This window comes from Sitophilus oryzae, unplaced genomic scaffold, assembly GCF_002938485.1.
Source record: "Sitophilus oryzae breed Bouriz unplaced genomic scaffold, Soryzae_2.0 scaffold_1931_pilon_pilon, whole genome shotgun sequence".
Classification (NCBI taxonomy): domain Eukaryota; kingdom Metazoa; phylum Arthropoda; class Insecta; order Coleoptera; family Curculionidae; genus Sitophilus; species Sitophilus oryzae.
Window position 1 is genome coordinate 301,780 of NW_022146648.1, and position 15,201 is coordinate 316,980.

Here is a 15,201-nt window from a genome sequence, read left to right on the forward strand (position 1 = left end):
AGAATACTCGTGTTCTACCGACGTTTTGTGAATATCCTACCGACTGCGCCAATTGTTAGATTTTATCTTTCACTTTTATTATTTTAAAAAAACATTAAAATACTTCAAAACACTTTATTAAGTTTTAATAAAGATACAAAATTATTATATGAACTTCGATACGACACGGATACGAGTTGCGTTCGAGAGTTTTTTCTCCTGGGAAAGAGATCGGCTTAAATATTCTTAAAGTTGCTGAGTCTTCGCTTCCCATCATGGAACTGCGACTTGTTTACTGAAGAGACCATGGGAACATCGTAGTTGGAAAGATTCTCAAGAAACATAATATGATTGTTTATGAGTTATATTAGAACGAACTTATACGTTTAACTTTGGAATAAACAATGAATAACAATAAATAAGTATAAAGAGTAAATAAGGTCATTTGAAGGTTAAATATGGATATAACATATATATACATATATATGTATATATATATTTTATAATAATAAGATCTTTAAAGCTAACAGAGCAAAGTATCTATATGTATAAAAAATGTGTAGGGTTTAATCTTTTTAATGTTCTTTATCTAGATCTAGGTTTTGAACATCTCTTTTCAAGTATTTTCCATGTACTCGTACTCTGAGCAAAATTCAAATAAATTTGCTCCACAAAATCAAAAGAGTTGGTTATTTTAGAGACACATTTTATGCAAGAAAAACAACTGCAATACAAGAGAAACAACTGCAGTGATACGCTTCTATTACAACGAATGGATGACGAGAGAATTTCAAAACAAGTGATGCAGTGGATACCTACAAAGAGACGTAAAAGAGGCCGACCGAAATTAAAGGAATCGGCTGAGTCATGTCTAAAAGGAATTTACAACCAGGAGATTGGGACTAGAGGTGGGCAAAGATTGAACGAATCTTTCATTTGAACGAGTACTAAAAATGAATCGTCAGATTCGATTCAATGCCTAGAATACGGTTCGTTCAATTGAATTGGCCAGCACGGATCTCTAAAATTTAAACGAACGAGTTGTAAGAAAGAGTCGTGAGAATTGAATCGTATCACAATGTGATCATTCGTTCCTACGGCTCGTTCGTTCAAAGAGTCGTTATAATTGATTTATTGCTTACAATACGGTTCGTTCAATCGAATCGTGGCCAGCACGAATCCTTAAAATTTGAACGATGAGCCGTAAAAGACTCATAAGAACGAATTGAAAAAGAAAGAATTGTATCGTGTAAAAATTTGTAAAAATTCCAGTATAATATATGATAACAGGCGGGAATTTCTACGAGCCTGTATTCTTATATGAAACAACAATAACTACACATGTGTTTCAGAATTTACAACCCGAGATCTTGTTCCAATCATGGTTCAACTTAATATCGAGGATTGTAGCAAAAATATCGTGATTGCTTCTGCATACTTTCCGGGTGATGTGCAGAACCCGCCTCCGGAAGTAGAGGAGCTCGCGCGATTCTGCAGCCAGCGGCGACTACCTCTGCTATTGGGATGTGACTCCAATACGCACAATGAGGTATGGGGAAGCACTAATACTAACACTAGTGGTGAGTGTTTACTAGAATTCCTCTTAGCATACAATCTTGAAGTTCTCAATATAGGGAACACCCCCACGTTTGTGACAAAAACGCGGGTGGAAGTATTTGTTCTTCTATTTTTTTTGTTTTGCTTTGTCGATGAAGCTGTTTTGGCTTTTTGTACAATAAAGCGTTGTGTTGTGTGTATTAGATTTAACAATCGGGAGTGCCAGTATAACTAGTTACGTGAAAGATTGGAGGGTCTCAACGGAATCTTCCCTATCAGATCACAGAATAATCGAGTTCAAATTAGGAGGAATCATACTCCAAACTGAAATTCGAAGGGGAATCCAAGAAAAACCGATTGGGAACTATACCACACCAATCTCGTAGACAACCTGGACCAAATAGATGCAGGTAGGGCTAGGAACCACCTGTATCTAGAATGGTACGCAAGGGAAGTCAGTGGCGCAATATTGGATGCATATGAATCTAGTTGCCCCACAAGTAAGGGCATACAAAAAAGTACAAGCCCTGGTGGAACAAAAAGCTGGCCAATCTTAGATCGGAGGTCCAACGACTCTTCAACAGAGCCAAACCCAGCGGCGAATGGCAACTCTACACCGAGAAATTAACTGAGTATAATGGGGATCTCCCTCTCTACTCTACCTAGAGGGCCTACACACTAAAAACCCGTCTTTGTCAAACCTCAGTCTCCGTCTCGGAACCGCCCGGGGCATTACTTAAAGACAGAGGGTTGTCTTATGTGTGCACCCTATGTATTAATCCTTGCGCCAACTCTTCCTGAAATGTGGTTTTCATAATAACCCTCAGCATTTCCGCAACCGCTATGCTCTTCTCTTGGTCTTCACCCATAAGTGCCCCGACGTTTTCCAGCGTGACCTTGGTGCCGCACCTTGCCTCTGCCACGTCCCTAAACTTCCTCCATCTTCCACACTCGAATAGAGTGTGCGCAGGAGTATCCTGCTCCTGGCAGTACACACAGCGGTCGCTATCTCTTTTGCCCATCCTTTTCAGGTATGTGCCAAAACACCCATGACCTGTGATAGCTTTAGTAAGAAAGTGATCTACCTCCACCCATCCATTCTTGTGCCACTTCGCCACATTTTCAATAAATTGCTTTGCCCAGCCATCATATCTCTGCCAATCCTCCTGCCATTTCATCACGATGTTTTCTCTTACTTGCAACCTATGTTCCTTGCCCAGCCTGTAGGTGTCGCATCTTTCCTCTACCTGGTGTACAATAGGCATGACACCAGCCAACGCCAGTACTGTCGTTGTCGGCGCAGGTAGCCAAGCAGCACTTAACGCGATCAACTTAGTAACCATCAATTCAAAGTTGGTCAAAGAATGCCTAGAGAAGCTCAACAAATTAGGCAAAGAAAATAAAGTCCTCCTACTCTGGGTGCCTGTTCACCAAGGGATAAAAGGTAATGAAAAAGCAAATAAATGATCTAGCTAGGAAAGAAGCGAACACTCCACTAACTGGACCAGAACCGTTTTGTTTTCCAAACGGGAACCAATTGAAAGCGAAACTGAAGAATCTGGAAGACTCCATCCGTAACTTGGAATGGGTGTCCTCCAACGGTCTAAGACACCCGAAAAAAAATCCTTTATGGGTTTTTCGCCACTGCACTGCAAGAAAAATCTACAAAATAAAAGAATAATAATAATATAATGTCATTTTAACAGAACGTCAACGATTTCTTGTAGACGTATCGGTTTTAAAAAGTAAAGTGTTCTCGAATAGTTCAATTTAAATATTTTAAATAGTTTTTTTCTTGATTCTTTATATTTTTTTGCTTCCGACGACGGAAAGAGAAAACTTTCCGAAACGTTAAGCATTTTTTTCTTTGTTAGGCAAATTTTTATAACTGTAAACACAACTTCTGACAAGCAGCGTCCGTTCAGGTTTAACGCAGAAGTGTTTACCAAAAATAACTATTTTATTTTGTAGATTTTTCTTGCAGTGCAGTGGCGAAAAACCCATAAAGGATTTTTTTGGATAGATGAATCCGCCACATAGGTATAGACATTTTTTTGCACTCGAAAAAGTTCCTCAGAACTTACGACCGAGAAAAATCAAAGGTTTTCCTTGATTTAAGTAAAAACAGTCTTCGGATTGTCACGGGGCCGCACACATTTGCCGCAGATCTAAAGTTGATAATGATTATATTGGGCCTTCAATGTTCAACATCATGCCATCCATGTGCCTGGTATGATGTTAACTCAAAAAATTTACAGTCAAGAGGAGAACTAAGATCCATAAAAGATATTTCCAAATGGCGTACCTTATGGAACGAGGAGACAGGTGGAAATTTAAAGGAAACAAAAAAGTACAGTAAGTGTACTGCTAAGTTTAATTTATTGACTTTTTTAATAGTTATTTTTTTATTTTTTGTAAATTTTAATTAAAATTTTTAGAGAATTGCGTCAACATTCCTTTAATAACTGGTGATGACGATCTTCCAATTATCAACTATATTCCACCGCCGGAGTTACATTTTGTTGATGGGAGTTGTACAAAAAATATACGATTCTCTAAAAAAGGACTTTCCGGATATTGCTGAAAGCTGGCTAAAAAGTTCTGGGATACAATTAGACCATTACAGCAAATTTAATGGAAATAATGTCAGAAACTTGCTTAAAAAGTTGACGTCCTTAAAGCACTAGATCCTGGTATGACTCTAATTAACTTACTTTGTATCAAAACTTTATTTTATTATTGTTATTTGGATACTAAGCCCTTTGCTTATTTTTTTAGACAACAAATACATAGAGGTATTTTGTGCCTTCAATAATGTGGTAGCCAGCTGTTTTGGAAAATATATTGATACCAATTACGAAGTCTATATACAGAAATTTTTCGACAAAATAAAAGATACGAAAATCAGTTTTACTCCAAAAATTCACGCTGTTGTTCACCATATAGTGGATTTTCTTAGTATTTCACAGAAAGCATTGGGCTTTTACTCTGAGCAAGCCTCAGAGCAGGTGCATCATTCTTTTAAGTTGTTCTCAAAAACTTTAATTTAAATCCGAGATCACAAAAAACTATCAAAAAAATCTCCTTAGGAGTGTTGCTTCCTACAACAGTAACCATGTTTAAAATTTATTTATTTACTTATAGTTAGTACCTAATTGTTTTCTTCCTTTTTAGTCTAAATTAAGTGTGTGTTAAAGTTATTAATTGTACTTCCTTAATTGTTGGTTTGTTGTTTTACTTGTTTACTAATACCCTTATACTTATGATCATAAAGTAAAATTTTATCACTAAAATATTAAAAAAAATATTTTTTTGCTTTTTCCATTGGATTAAAGTCTATTTTTATTTAAATTTGTGCAGAAACCCAACCTCCTGGATTTAGAAACAGGGAGGGGGGCAACAGTAAGCATACCTTTTGGTGATGATGGTGGTTATTTATTATTAACAAAACTTTCTGCGTGCTTTTTACTTTGGTTGAAAAAGCTTTTTTTAAATTTGTGAAGAGACCCCAATTGTACGTCGGCGATTTTAATTTTTATATTTTTTTGAAGCCAGTGGCATCGGCATTTAAAAAATAAAATACTCAAAGTTTATATATTTTTTTTCTTGGCATCTTGGCCCAGGCTAACTGTGACGGCGCGGCGCGCGGCGGTGATATAGGTATACAGGGTGTTTCAAAACAAATGCGAAAAACTTCAGGGGGTGATTCCTTGTTCAAAATAAAGGGTAGTTTGCTTCATAAACGTTGGGTCAAAGGTCAACCATTAGGGAGATATTGCGGTACAATGATGGCGGAAAAATAATGTTTTTATTTTTTATCTTGAAAACGAAAAGAGATAGACTAATAAAATTTTATGGAAGCATTACTGTTATGAAAACACACTTTCTGGTAATTTTTCACTTTTTTTAAAATGAGTGGAAGGGGTTGAAATAAACTACCCTATCATTCTTGTTAACGAAATTTAAAGAAAAATCTTATCAAACACATGCAAAAAATTAATTTGGATAGTTTAGTTTGTTTAGAAACTTTTTTATCTCTTGTATTTTTTGATAAAACTCACCGATTTGAAATAAAAAAATAAAATGTAAAGCATTACATGTCAGGACAAAAACATTTTCTGATAAAGAATCTAGTGGGCTGCTGTAATTTTTTAGGAAAAAATCTAGTCGGCCGCTGTTACTTTTTAGGATGTTCCTAATATTATTTTATTTGACATTACTCTACTGCAATACGTTATTATCTAGATGATTGTTATTATCGTTATTATCACTAGATTCTTAATCTAAAAATGTTTTTTGTCCTGACATGTAATGCTTTACATTTTATTTTTTAATTTCCAATGGGTGAGTTTTATCAAAAAAACACAAGAGGTAAAAAAGTTTCTAAACAAACTAAGCTATCCAAATTAAAGCATTTGCATGTGTTTGATAAGATTTTTCTTTAAATTTCGTTAACAAGAATGATAGGGGTAGTTTATTTCAACCCCTTCCACTCATTTTAAAAAAGTAAAAAAATTACCTGAAAGTGTGTTTTCATAACAGTAATGCCTCCATAAAATTTCATTAGTCTATCTCTTTTCGTTTTCAAGATAAAAAATAAAAACATTATTTTTCCGCCATCTTTGTACCGCGATATCTCCCTAATGGTTGACTTTTTACCCAACGTTTATAAAGCAAACTACCCTTTATTTTGAACAAGGAATCACCCCCTAAAGTTTTTCGCATTTGTTTTGAAACACCCTGTATAAAGATTCGGGCACCAATATTTAGACTTGAACAAAAGCCCTAAACAAACATCATGGGCATAAAATGCAAACGATAAGAAATTTATTTAGAAGAAAAAAACTTATTTATATGGTGTGCTTACGGGAGTATCTGTAATGCATTTAATTAATATTCACGTTAATATTTTTGTTAAAATAATATTTACCAACTATAAACCATTAAATGTCCGTACGAAGACGAAATCGCGTTTTTATGTAACTCCAAATAAATATTGTTGTCCTCTGCGCAGTATGATAAAAAAACGTCGTCAGCGATGGTTATGAAATGAAGATTGCTGTCATTTTAAAATCATATGGGGAATATCATCGATGTTCATTTCCAAGCCAACTGGACGCCATTTTTTCATACGGTATTAGAAATTATTTATTATATGATTATTAAATCGGAATTAAAATATACTAAAAATAGTATATATGAATTGGATTGATAATTTAATAGTATTGGTAAAATAATCAATCCAATTACGCCAGTGCCATAAAGTGTTGAAAAACAACAGAAAGAACAAATTATTGCCGGTAGTGGTTTGGTTGTTACGATTCTTGTTTTTATGAAAGGTAAATTGTGCATATGGCTTGTTCAAATGAACGAATTGTAGGGGTCGATTCAATATGAGAAATTGAATCGTGTGATTCGAATCATTAAAAAGAATCCCCATCACTAATTGGGACAACAGATGGAGAACGCTATAAAAATCGGATATACATAATACATAGTACATTTAATTTATAGATGTTTCTTGGAATTAATTATTTAAAATTAAAATTGTTGAACTTTGTTAGCTTACAAATATTATTCAAAAAATCAATATACCTTTCTAGCAGACTTCAGACACTTTTTGACAAATGTGACAGTAATTGGATACTTTATTAAAAGTTAGCAGATCTGAAGTATATTATTCAGACGAAATCTGAAATCAAAATGTTCATCGTGTACATATAAAAGCAAATAACAAAATTTATTAGAAAATAACGACAAATTAATGGAAGTTGATTACCTACTGTTGTCGTAATAGATCTTATTATAGCTTAAATTATCAGATTATAATAGCTATTTATGTAACTAGTACCTAAAATGATGTTTTTTAGGACGAATTATTACTGTTTGCGGACGAGGCGTTAGCCGAGTCCGAAATAGTAGATGAGTCCTAAAAAACATAATTTAGGTATTATTTTTATAACGAATAACTCAACTAATTATATTTGCTAAAAGATGCCAAGGCGTAAGAAACTATTTTAAAAATTAACTATTTAAGTTATTTAAATTTATAACTGCATTTTCTCATGAACATCCGTTTTCCTGTTTTTCGATGAGCGTCTATTTCTTTTAACTCTACGGGTTTCGAGAATTTATCCGCAGTTTTATCCGGCAGACCGTATAAAACGGTCATGCATAGGATTAGAAGCCTACTCTCAACAACACCAACTTATCCCGGCATGCTGCACAGAATAGTGGTACACCTATTCCCGGAAAAAAACAGAACTCCCCGAATACCACTCAGAGGATGGAGTGGATATCCCCGGAGTGATCATAGAAAAGCTCACGAAGGCCTGTACTAGGTTGCAGAATGGCAAGGCACCAGGACCAAGCAGCATGTAGAATGTAGAATGCTTAGGAGGGGAGTTAATTAAGCGACTTTACAGATCTATTGTGTGATCCCCTTGTGTTATAACGAGTTATAACTCATCATACAGTCTCAGTGCTTTAACAAAAGCCAGTATCTGAGACGGTCCCACAGAGGCCAGCTCTTCATCCTCGACATCAGCCGTACCAAAGTTCATGGCACGAATGGTCGTCGTCTCGGCGCACTCAGTGATAAGGTGTTCTGGTGTTTCCCCATTTTCCCCACAAAATCTGAATTCGCCATTGTTTCTCAGCTTCAGCCTACTGAGGTGTTCGTTGAGGAGACAGTGTCCTGTTTATAACCAACAAACCCCGTGATAATCCGAAGATTGTTTTTACTTAACTCAAGGAAAACCTTTGATTTCTCTCGGTCGTAAGTTCTGAAGAACTTTTTCGAGTGTCTTAGACCGTTGGAGGACACCAACACATTCACAGATATTTTACTTCCTGTCATGGCAATATTTCATTTTTCATTCTCTCACCAAAAGTGTTTTTCAAACTTCGCTTTTTGGTGAAAGACACTACCGCGGTTTTATATGAGTTGATGCTCAGCCCTGCACCATCTCTCAGCGATGCACCAAGCGGCATACCCAACATCGCACTCAAAAGTGCAATTGCCGCGAGTCCGGATATGTTTATAACAGGGTTTCTTAAACTTTTTGCAGTCCCGGACCACTTTCGCAATTTGTACAATTCCGCGGATCCCTATCAGAAATAATAGAGAAAAATAAAAAAGAAACCTTAAAAAGAAAACGTTTATTAGTAGATTTATTAAACGTACACTAGTAAATTAGTGAGAAGGATGCTGCTGTTTAGCCTCAATGAGATCGTTAAATTGTGGTTATCTTCGACAAGGCTCGCCGTTCAATCGGTTACGACTTTTTGGTTTTATTGAGACCAGAACCGAGAACGTATCAGAGCGAACATAGCTCGCTTGGCAAGATGAGGGTAAGCTTGACTTACAGAACACAAAACTCGCCAAGATCTTTTGCATAAAATTCGGCTTTTAAAACTTCTTTTGATCTCATGTCAATAAAGTCATCTTTAGTGAGATCTTCATCGCTGATATTATCCGTGTCGATTATAAATGGACCCCGCACCCACGTTTCATTTTCAAGCGATTTTAAGCAATTCTTGCAATTGTAAGAGTCTCAATTTATTTTTCTTTGGTTCAGTGAAAAATAAATAGCCTTACTGGCGTACAGTAGGAAATTTAAATCTCTCGGGCGCCACCTCTGTTATTTATAGTGGAAGAGGACCACGTTCCGCCAATACGGGTAGCTTTTATACAGTGGAGATACCAGGGAGTGATGAAATGAAAAGAAATAAAACACACAGTTAACTATAACATAACATTAAGGCTTTATTTAATTAATTAACTATATGCTAAATACCCCAGGAAGTTTCACGACTTTAAATTGTAATGAAAGTGAAAGAAAATTTATAATGAAAGACTCGTAAAATAAAATTTACAACAACAATCGAGCACCTCTAGAGTTTTGACCGTATAATCTCGATATGCAACTCGCTGTCCGATTTAATCACGCGAATTCAAAGCGCGGTTTTGACATGACGTCCTAGTAAATAAAACGACGCGAGTTCCTAACCAGCGTCCTAGTAAACACAGACATGTACGTACCGGAGCGATATACTATTTTATAACCCGACTTTCTAAACGTCGGCGACGTCGTTACAGACGTCCCGGGATAAACAAACGCGAGCCCTGGATCGTTCGCCGTAGAACGAAACGGCGTCCTGTGGGATAATTACGCACCCGAGCCCTGAATCGTGCGCAGTAGAACGAGACGGCGTCCTGTGGGATAGATAGGCACGCGAGCCCTGGATCGTGCGCAGTAGAACGAAACGGCGTCCTGTGGGATAGATACGCACGCGAGTCCTGGATCGTTCGCAGTAGGACGAAACGGAGTCCTGTGGGATAGGTACGCACGCGAGTCCTGGATCGTTCGCAGTAGGACGAAACGGAGTCCTGTGGGATAGGTACGCACGCGAGTCCTGGATCGTTCGCAGTAGGACGAAACGGAGTCCTGTGGGATAGGTACGCACGCGAGCCCTGGATCGTTCGCAGTAGAACGAAACGGCGTCTCGGTTAGTCGCCTGGATAAGCACAGTCCACACCGCCCGGTCAGGACCACCTCGGGATGTCGGCGAGATCCCACGGCGCTCCTGATGAGAATACGGGAACTACAGAACCAGTCGCGGGATAGACGAGATCCTGCCTTAGTTCCAAGAATAATCGCGCCCGTATATTTGTTGTACTACCTTAACCGCTATCTGTCTCCCTTTTAACCAAAAGAAATCGGTCTTCGCGTCCAAGGATCCGGACAAGATGCCTCAACCTTGCACGTATTTTTACTTCTATAGTAGGACAGTTGACACCTTGAGCGGATCAAGTCTGGTTAAATTTTACGTACGCGCGTTTCGGACCAAGATGCCTCTACCTTGCACGTATTTTTACTTCTATAGTAGGACAGTAGACACCTGGAGCGAATTTAACTATCTCTATCTCCCTTATTCTATAACGCGTTAAGGCAGTAAAACAAACCGTATTAACAATAAAAAGAAAACGACCTACTCTCGATCACTTTGGCGGCTGGACTTACCTTCTACAGAGCGGCAACGGCGGCTGGCAGCAGGGTACTTGGCAGGGCACTCCGGACTCGAACTTCACTGTTCACGTGCGACCACACAACTAACTACCTGGCGCTCTCGCTGCCAGGGTATACTCAAACGACCCTCCCCTCCACTCGACCGGTACTGGTAGGGCCAGCTTCTCGGCTGCCGTACCGAACTATAGCGAGTAACGCCGATCAAAACTCTATTACAATATGGTCATCAAATATCTAACATACTTAAGTCAACAGTAAGAACACTAATGAAGTTCATTACCATAATGAGTTAACAATAAAATACATTGCCTAACCTTGTTTACAGAAAAGGTCCCTATTATTTAAGTACAGTATACGGGGTGTCCCAGAAATGAGTCCCAAAATTTATGAACTTCATTACACTCCCCCTACTTCGGTTAAAAATATATGAACATATATTTTTGTCAGCTATGCTGAAATGAAACTTCCTGTTAAAACAGCTTTTGTTTGACCAAAACTTAAGCTAACGCCCAGTATATCTCTTAAAGTCTAATAAAACAACAACAAATTCGAATGTTTATTGAGCCAAACTTAATCTAATAAAACAACAATAAATTCGGATATTTCCTGGGCAAGATTTCATCTAACAAAATAACAACAAATTCGAATGGTTACGGGGCAAACTTAATCTAAAACCTTGATATATCTGGGACCTGGTATCACTTTGATTATGCTTACAACTAAAAGAAAACAACCATAAACTCAAATGTTTATTTGTCAAGTCTTAATCTAAACTTTTGTATCGTAATCATGATTAAGTTACTAAAATAAAACGACCGCAAAATGAAATGTTTATTTTCAAAATGCAAAACAACTAAATTACGCAATATCTTCGGTCTTCTTCAACTTGAAGATCTTTCTTCGGCGGTGTGTAGAGCTTCGACGTGTCGAGCTTGCTCCATCGGTGTTTGCGGCTTCGGTGAGTTGTCCAGCGGCGTTGAGAGCTTCGGTGAGTCCCTCGTTGTCCAGCGGCGTTGAGAGCTTCGGTGAGTCCCTCGTTGTCCAGCGGCGTTGAGAGCTTCGGTGAGTCCCTCTTGGTCCAACGGTGTTTAAGGCTTCGGTGAGTCCCTCCTGGTCCAACGGTGTTGAATGGTCCTGCAAATGGCTCAGTCATGGAGACCCGTACACCTTAGAGAAAGTAAACAAGAAATGTAAACTTAGAATCTGATGACTTGTAGACTGAGGACATTGTGACGACAGACTCCTGTTGCTGGACGTCCGGCGTTGGTTTTCAGACAGGCCAGGACATCGGGCTTTTCTGCGTGTCACCTCTCCACTTCTTCCCTGGCAAGTTGTTGCTGTCTCCGCCTAGACTGGCTTCCAGACACATTGGAATGTGGGGGAGTTGGTTAGCGTCAGTGTGGCCTGCAGATAGTTCCTGGCAGTGACTCATGAGTCATGAGTCGTTCTAGTCTGAAAAATTCAAAGTAAAATCAGTTCTACAACTTCATCAGTCGGGAAGGGTTTTTTTCTTTTTTTTTAGATACTGTTTAGATGACTGTTGATCCTCCTCTTAACCAACATCCATCAGCCCAGGATTCGGAGTGATTTGAACGGGATGGTATACATCTACATTTGCAATCCTGTGATCGCACGCCGAGCGTTCCACATCTGGAACAGAACAAAAGAAATCTTCTTTGACATACACCACGTAGGTGTCCGGGGTTTCCACATCGCCAACAAACATTCTTCTCCACTGGAACTCGATCAGAGTTTTTAAGCAATACATCTTTGGAGTCAGAAAACTTGTTAGTTTGACGTCTGCGGAACTCTTCTACAGGACTCTGTAGACTCGTTTTTATCGGAAGGCGACTGCCTTTAGAAACGGAGGCTTGACATTGGCCTTTCCTCAACTTCTCGGTGTTTGTTCAACATTTTTCTTCGGGTTTACTTGTAAACCTTCGGCGGAGCTTCGGATCTTTAAACTTGACATGACATTACAAGACGAAACCACCGATTCTGCACTCACCAACTTAGCATTCAATCGGATCTGTCGGGTTCGTAAATCAATCTGGAAGTCATGTTTGCCCAGAATATCCATACCAATAATCATATCCGAAACTAAGTCTTTTAGACTGTGGAAAACCTCATTCAGAGACTGCTCTCCTACTTGGATTTTCATCCTAAATGCTGTGCTAATGGACTCCGTGGCACCATTAGCAAGTCTCGCTCCTTTTACCGTGGGTTTGACAGGAATTGCCTTGGAAGTTTGGCACTGTTCTGTCAATTTCTTTCCAATATAGGAATGGGCAGCTCCAGTATCCAGGAGTGCCAAATAGTCGGTGTTCCGGTAGCGAATCTTCACAACAGGACGAATTTCTTGACGTATGATTTGTGGTAATTCTTCAACAATCTCCGTTGGTGAATAATGTTGTTCCTGGGATATTTCTGTGCGGTTTGGTTCCCGCTTTCTTGGGCTCACACATGGACAATTCCTAGAAAGAACACCTGTCTTTTTGCATCGGGAACAAAAGATTTTGGGCTCGGATGTGCACTGTCTGCGGAAGTGTCCTGTCTGTCCACATCTCCAACAGATTGCTTCTGAAGTCTGTTTTGCAGAGTTCGGCGCTCTATACGGATATCTTGAAACACGGGGAGTAACAGACACATGTCTCTGTTTACTCTGAGACGGCGATTGGCTCTGGATAACCATCAGGTTGCTCCTGGCTCCAGCATGCTCATTTTCCAGCCTGTCTCGCCGAGGCGTATTATTCGGTCGGGCTTCGACATCGGACGGTGCATAAGTACGGGACGATCGCTGCAGTTCCTGATTAAGCAGTTCAAACTCCTTGGTTATTCTTGAGAACGATGAAATATCGTGAAAATCTCCTCTTCGGACATACTGACGAAATTCAGGTAACAAATTTCTGTACAACCACTGCAATTCTTGATTCAGAGAGATGCTGCCATGTCTGCGGATCAACGTTTGAAGATCAGTGATGTACGCCGTGACAGACTCGTTATGTCTTTGCACTCGACGACTTATCTTCGCCTCTAGGTCCACCTCATAATTTACTGGATAATAAAAAATTTTAAATTCTCCAGTAAATTCTTCCCAGGTCCTGTAATTTACTCGGTTATTGCGGTACCAGAGCGCAGCTTCTCCTTGCAAAACTTCTGGCAAATGTGGCAATAAACGATCCGGATGTATATTCTGTGCTATACAAATTTCTTCCAGTCTCTCTAAGAATGTTACAGGGTCCGAGCGACCATTAAATGTCACCCCCCATTTGTAAACTTGTATAGGATTAGTATTAAAACTATTTGACATACCTGGATTTATCGGCAGAGGGACAGGCTGTGAAGTAGAAGTATAGACCACCGGAGAAGGCACTACACGTCCAGCAATGTATCCACTCGAGGTTGCTGTCACTGTAGTTGTCACTGTCGTAGTGGTCAGGGTGGCTGTAGAGCTGACTGTCGGCACAACAGCACTATTTCCAGGAAATCCAAAAGGCTGTGTGACAGGCTGTGGACTCGCCTGTCCTTCTCTAATGAATCTCACTATTCTTCTTCGCATTTCTTCAACAGTCCCGGTACTATCCAATCCAAAACGCAACAGTTGTGCAGCTAGTTCAGACTTCTTCAGGGAATAAATCCACCCTGTCCTGAAATCAGCTTCAGCACTCGTGCCAGACGGCGCCAGGTTCAAACCTGTATGTGACAGCGACGGTACGGCGTCGTTACCTTCGACGGAAGCACCGATCGACAAAAAATCTTCCTCAGTTTCCATATCGCTCTAGATTTCACTAGTCTTTTAACTCAGAAACACTGAGACTTTACTTGTCTCTAGAGGTACTTATGCTCGACGGTTGTTATTTTCTTTTCACCTCCCCTCACACTGTTTCAATAGCTTTCCTGCTTTTACTAGCTTTACCCGGTTTTCCTGGTATTTTTGACGGTTCAATCTTCAAAACAATCAAGTCCCTATGCTAGGGCGCCAATTTTGTAAGAGTCTCAATTTATTTTTCTTTGGTTCAGTGAAAAATAAATAGCCTTACTGGCGTACAGTAGGAAATTTAAATCTCTCGGGCGCCACCTCTGTTATTTATAGTGGAAGAGGACCACGTTCCGCCAATACGGGTAGCTTTTATACAGTGGAGATACCAGGGAGTGATGAAATGAAAAGAAATAAAACACACAGTTAACTATAACATAACATTAAGGCTTTATTTAATTAATTAACTATATGCTAAATACCCCAGGAAGTTTCACGACTTTAAATTGTAATGAAAGTGAAAGAAAATTTATAATGAAAGACTCGTAAAATGAAATTTACAACAACAATCGAGCACCTCTAGAGTTTTGACCGTATAATCTCGATATGCAACTCACTGTCCGATTTAATCACGCGAATTCAAAGCGCGTTTTTGACATGACGTTCTAGTAAATAAAACGACGCGAGTTCCTAACCAGCGTCCTAGTAAACACAGACATGTACGTACCGGAGCGATATACTATTTTATAACCCGACTTTCTAAACGTCGGCGACGTCGTTACAGACGTCCCGGGATAAACAAACGCGAGCCCTGGATCGTTCGCCGTAGAACGAAACGGCGTCCTGTGGGATAATTACGCACCCGAGCCCTGAATC

The 15,201-nt window shown here is 39.1% G+C and overlaps 1 protein-coding gene across 1 annotated transcript; it reads right to left on the reverse strand.

Moving 5' to 3' along the window:
- Positions 1-12,456: 12,456 nt before the first annotated feature.
- On the reverse strand, positions 12,457-14,854 carry LOC115883517. The gene is made up of 2 exons (XM_030901886.1): positions 12,577-14,854; positions 12,457-12,525 (listed from the first exon to the last, which is right to left on the reverse strand). The coding sequence occupies exons 1-2, from the start codon at positions 14,338-14,340 to the stop codon at positions 12,457-12,459; spliced, it is 1,833 nt and encodes a 610-aa protein (XP_030757746.1). The 5' UTR covers positions 14,341-14,854.
- Between the last annotated feature and the right edge of the window lie 347 nt (positions 14,855-15,201).

What these genes read in the sequence shown, in the direction of transcription:
- LOC115883517 (XM_030901886.1), bottom strand. Translation starts at nt 14,340, where the DNA reads ATGGAAACTGAGGAAGATTTTTTGTCGATCGGTGCTTCCGTCGAAGGT. An exon ending in TCCGATTGAATGCTAAGTTG is followed by an intron (nt 12,526 to 12,576) that starts GTGAGTGCAGAA and finishes TCAAGTTTAAAG; the next exon opens with ATCCGAAGCTCCGCCGAAGG.